Here is a 5,000-nt window from a genome sequence, read left to right on the forward strand (position 1 = left end):
TGATGATAATATCAATAATGATAAGGATGATAACAATGATAATGATAATAAAAGGTAGATAGATAAATGAAAAACAATGAAACTATACACTAAACATTATATGAAGAAATAATGTCTTTGTTATATAACAATTTTAAATGAATTAAGAGACGAAAAATTAAATAACAACGATGATATTGATAATGATAACCTAAATAGTAAAAAAAAGGAATATCAGTAAAGCCATACACTAAACATTATGTGAAGAGGGAGTGTCCTTTTACGGGCTAGTTTTGAAAGAATTAAGAAATGAAGAAGAATAGTTAGTGAAACTTATAATGTATGCGGTTGAGTTTCAGGAAAATTACCTTTCCGTTATTTTTTGTTTTTGTGTTTGTTTTTAGGTGAAATTTTTGTTTCTAAGTTTTGTTTGTGTGTGTGTTTGTTTGTTTTGTTTCATAGTCTACACGGCAACTACATATATGTATGTATGTATGTATCTATCTATCTATCTATATAGGTATAGAAAGATAGATAGATAGGTAGATAGGTAGATAGATAGATAGATAGACAGATACGGAAATAGGCACAGATGTAGCTAACGATATAGATACACATGGAAACACACACACACACACACACATACTTTTTGCACGTCTCCATTTCCCTTTCAATCTTTTTATCACCCCTTTCATCATAAATAAACCACATACGTACACGAACAAGTCTCTGCAACCACTTACAGAGAGAGTGTACGGCTTAACGAATCCGCTAATATCGGGTTCGTAGGTCGGGCGTTTGTAGGCCAAGGCGTGGTCATTGACGTAGAGAGGAACGCTGAAATCTACGGCCGTCGAGCGAGCGTGGTTGACAGACAGCATCACACCGGACATGTCTGTTTCCTGGGATGGGATGAGAGATGCTCAGAGGGGTAGCTTGGATGAGAGAGGGTAGGGGGGGAAGGGAGGGAGTGAGTGAATAGGAGGGAGGGAGGGAGTGGGGGGAGTGGGGGGAGGGAGGGAGTGGGGGAGGTGGGGGGAGGGAGTGGGGGGAGTGGGGGGAGGGAGGGTGGGAGGGAGGGAGAGAGGAAGAGAGAGAGAGAGATAGAGAGAGAGAGGAACAGAGACAGAGACAAACATACATAAAAAGAGAGAGAGAGACAGGCAGAGACAAACACACACACACACACATATACACACGCACAGAAACAGAGAGAGAGAGAGAGAGAGAGAGAGAGAGAGAGAGAGAGAGAGAGAGAGAGAGAGAGAGAGAGAGAGTGGAGAGAGAGAGAGAGAGAGAGGGGAGAGAGAGAGAGAGAGAGAGAGAGAGAGAGAGAGAGAGAGAGAGAGAGAGAGGAGAGAGAGAGAGAGAGAGGGGAGAGAGAGAGAGAGAGAGAGAGGAGAGAGAGAGAGAGAGAGAGAGAGAGAGAGAGAGAGAGAGAGAGAGAGAGAGAGATAGAGAAAGGGAGAGAGAGAGAGAGAGAGAGAGTGAGAGAGAGAGAGAGAGAGAGAGAGAGAGAGAGAGAGAGAGAGAGAGAGAGAGAGAGAGAGAGAGAGAGAGATACAGAGATACAGAGATACAGAGACAGCCAGAGAAAGACAGGGGAGGGAGGGGGTAGTAAAGAATAGAAGGAGAAAGAAACAGAGGTAGAAGAAGTAAGAAGGAGAGAAGGACAGGAACTAGATCAATATACACGTACAGAGACATCATAAATAACATTTAGATTTTAAATCACATGGCACTCACCCCGTCGAGTATCTGCTTAACGATGCCAGTCCAGGAACCATTGACTAGCTGACCGAACTGCATATCCTCAGGTACCACAAACTCGTAGCTAGGGTTATAAAACTGTCAGTAGGGTTTGGGTTCATATTGAAAAGGCAAGAATAGTAAAAACATATCTTATGAGGTGAGACGATGTGAAACGACATGATATATGTACAGCGTGAGTGAGTTATGATTTATTTTCTCAACATAGCTATGGGTTGATGACAAGTATCAGACTGTGTCTCTATAACAGTGGTTTTCAAATTATTTTGTATGACGGCAGACTAAGAAACAACTAATATTTTGGCCGCACACCTACCTTTTGATATATATATGTATATATATATATATATATATATATATATATATATATATATATATATATATATATGTGTGTGTGTGTGTGTGTGTGTGTGTGTGTGTGTGTGTGTGCGTGTGTGTGTGTGTGTGTGTGTGTGTGTGTGTGTGTATATAATATATATATGTATAATATATATATATATATATATATATATATATATATATATATATATATATATATATATATATATGTTTATATATAGTCTTAGACTCATCATATCCTTTTAAAGTACTATATGTAAATTTCATTACGTGAGGAATTCTCGAAACCTTGCAAAACTATATTATTTTCGCGGCACACCATGGAGATAATGGCGGCATACTTTGGGTATCACTGTTCTATAGCCTCCCCCCCCCCCGTCTCCTCCTCTTGCTCTCTCTTCTTATCCCATTCGTTCTTCTTTCTGTATCTAAATGCTTCTCTCTCTGTCTGTATCCCTATTTTCCCCCATTAATCTCCATCTTCTTCTCCTTTCTTTCTCCCATTCTTTATCCTTGCTCTCTTCTCCACCCCCAACCCTTATCTATTTTTCCTTCTTTCTCTCTTTCCCAATCCCTCTCCCTCTCCTTCTCCTTCTCTCCTTCTCTCTACTTCCTCTCCCTCTCCTTCTTCTATCCCTACTTTCATTTTTTCCTCTCCCTCTCCCTCTCCTTCTCCGTCTCCCCTCCCCTCTCTCACCCTCCGCCCCCACCCCCTCCCACCCACACCATCCCTGGGTGATCTCACCATACACCCATTTTTTCGGTGATGATGTCCATGATGTCGACCATTGAGCCTATGACCTTCTGGTTCGGGTATTTTCCTGTCAGGATCACGTGAGGAAGCCACTGAAAGGAGAGACAGAATTAAGGCATGTACATGCAAACATTAAGAAGCACAGGTTGGCTTTTTAAAAGAGGGATAAACGGGAACACTAATTTAACTAAAAGAGAACACTGTGAAACACTGTGTCTTTTTCCTTAAGATTATCGTAGACTTTTTGTTCTCTGCTCATTTATCGATTTTTTTTTAAATCTAATTATCTGTCAATTAATTTTCCTATCTATTTTATAAGTATGCATGTAAGCCATAGTGGCCCCTAAAGACCTCAAGTGGCCATTAGTTTTAACAAATTAAATTACCAACTTACCGTATTCACTGACAGCCTCAAGCAGGGTGTTTCCATGCTGACAGACGAATCACAACTGGCTATCAAAAATCTGTCTCTGTCTTTTTCTTCATCATTACGCAGAATGAAGAATTACCTCGGAAATGCAATTCATTACAAATGAAAGACTTTCAGCCAAGCCAATTAATTTTCAATTGATGGCAGGAGGGGAAATTCGTAGCACAATTCTCACTTTATTTATTGACAACATCAATACCACTGTTAATATGTAAAGAATGTCAAGACCATAAAAAAAAAAAAATACCCAAATGTAAATCTGTGCTTCAAAAACGCCCCATTAATTTCAACAATGTAAATATCCTATTCTAAATAAAATCCTCTATATACACAGAGATGAAATAAACATGAGGACTTTGGTGTAATCGTCAACAAATGACAGAAATTTTAAATGTCACTTTAGTCAGTAACGTTAAATTACAAGCACATACAAGGAAGCGTATAGGTTAATTAGAAACTGCAAAGGTTGATTACATATATTCGTATACATCCATGTGTGTGTGTGTGGGGGGGGGGGGATAAACTGTCTATCTGTGTATCTAAATATCTATTTATCTGTCAGTCTGTCTGTCTCATTTTCTATCTATCTGTTCATATTTTTGTTTATCTGTCCGTTTGATTGTTTATTTCTACGTCTATCAGTCTATCTATCTATCTATCTATCTGTCTATCACTCTGTCTGTCTGTTTGTCTGATTGCTTACATATCTATATAATTGTCTGTCTGTCTATATGTCTGTCTGATGGTCTCTATATGTCTATCTGTCTGTCATTCTGTCTATCTATCTATTTATCCGTCTATCTATCTATACCTATGTCTGTTTGTCTTCTTGTCTATGTATCTGTCTACCTGTCTGTCTGTCCGTCTATCAATTTATCTGCCTACACATATAAATACATAATAATGGTAATGGTAATAGAAATGATGAAGATAATATTGATAGTATCAAGAATGATAAGGATGATATTAGTAACAACAATAATGGTGATAGTAATGGTAATAACAATATATACCGTAATGATAAGGATAGAAGAAATAATAGTTATAAAAATGATAGTAATGATAACAATGATGATAAATATAATTAGTATGATAATGAAATATTGATAATAATAAATATGGTAATAATGACCATAAAAGCAATAATGATAAAGATGATAATAGTGATGATAAAGATGATGATAAATCTAATGATAATGATTAATATGATAAGGATAAAAAATAAGGATACCATTATCATCATTATCATTATAATTGTAATCATTATCATCATCATTACCATTATCATCATTATCATTATTATCATAATCGATATCAACATTATTATTATCCTTTTCATTATTGTCCTATTATCATTATCAATACCATTATCATCAATATCGTTATTGTAATCATTATTATATTTGTTTTATTGCTGTTATTATTACCATTGTTACTGATACTAATATCAATATTACTACTACTTTTTAGTGTTACTTTTATCACTATTTTTATCATCACCATCACTGAAAAGTAGATATTGTGTATTGTATGAATAAATAATCCATTTCGGTTGCAATATAATGATCACAAACGGTCAACCAGCTGATTTCATTGTGGCAAATGGAAAAAAATATATTTGAATAAGATATAGAATTTCCACAGAACTAAAGTTGTAATATAATACGCTCATTGTATATTTTTCCAGTTATTCAATCTCATTTTTTTTTTTTTATGTAAACTTTAACT

At 36.2% G+C, this 5,000-nt stretch overlaps 1 protein-coding gene across 1 annotated transcript in view; it reads right to left on the reverse strand.

Moving 5' to 3' along the window:
- The window catches only part of LOC147467430 (glutamate receptor ionotropic, kainate 2-like), an 11,684-nt gene extending 8,412 nt beyond the window's left edge, over positions 1 to 3,272 (reverse strand). The window contains exons 1-4 of the mRNA XM_086531828.1: positions 3,237 to 3,272; positions 2,834 to 2,934; positions 1,726 to 1,813; positions 723 to 881 (exon numbers count right to left, since the gene is read on the reverse strand). Of these exons, the coding sequence (XP_086387954.1) occupies positions 723 to 881; positions 1,726 to 1,813; positions 2,834 to 2,934; positions 3,237 to 3,272 (384 nt within the window). The remainder of the gene's footprint in view (positions 1 to 722; positions 882 to 1,725; positions 1,814 to 2,833; positions 2,935 to 3,236) is intronic.
- Positions 3,273 to 5,000: the final 1,728 nt, after the last annotated feature.

This window comes from Penaeus japonicus, unplaced genomic scaffold, assembly GCF_977035675.1.
Source record: "Penaeus japonicus unplaced genomic scaffold, GWHDUDI00000001_assembly GWHDUDI00000036, whole genome shotgun sequence".
NCBI lineage: Eukaryota > Metazoa > Arthropoda > Malacostraca > Decapoda > Penaeidae > Penaeus > Penaeus japonicus.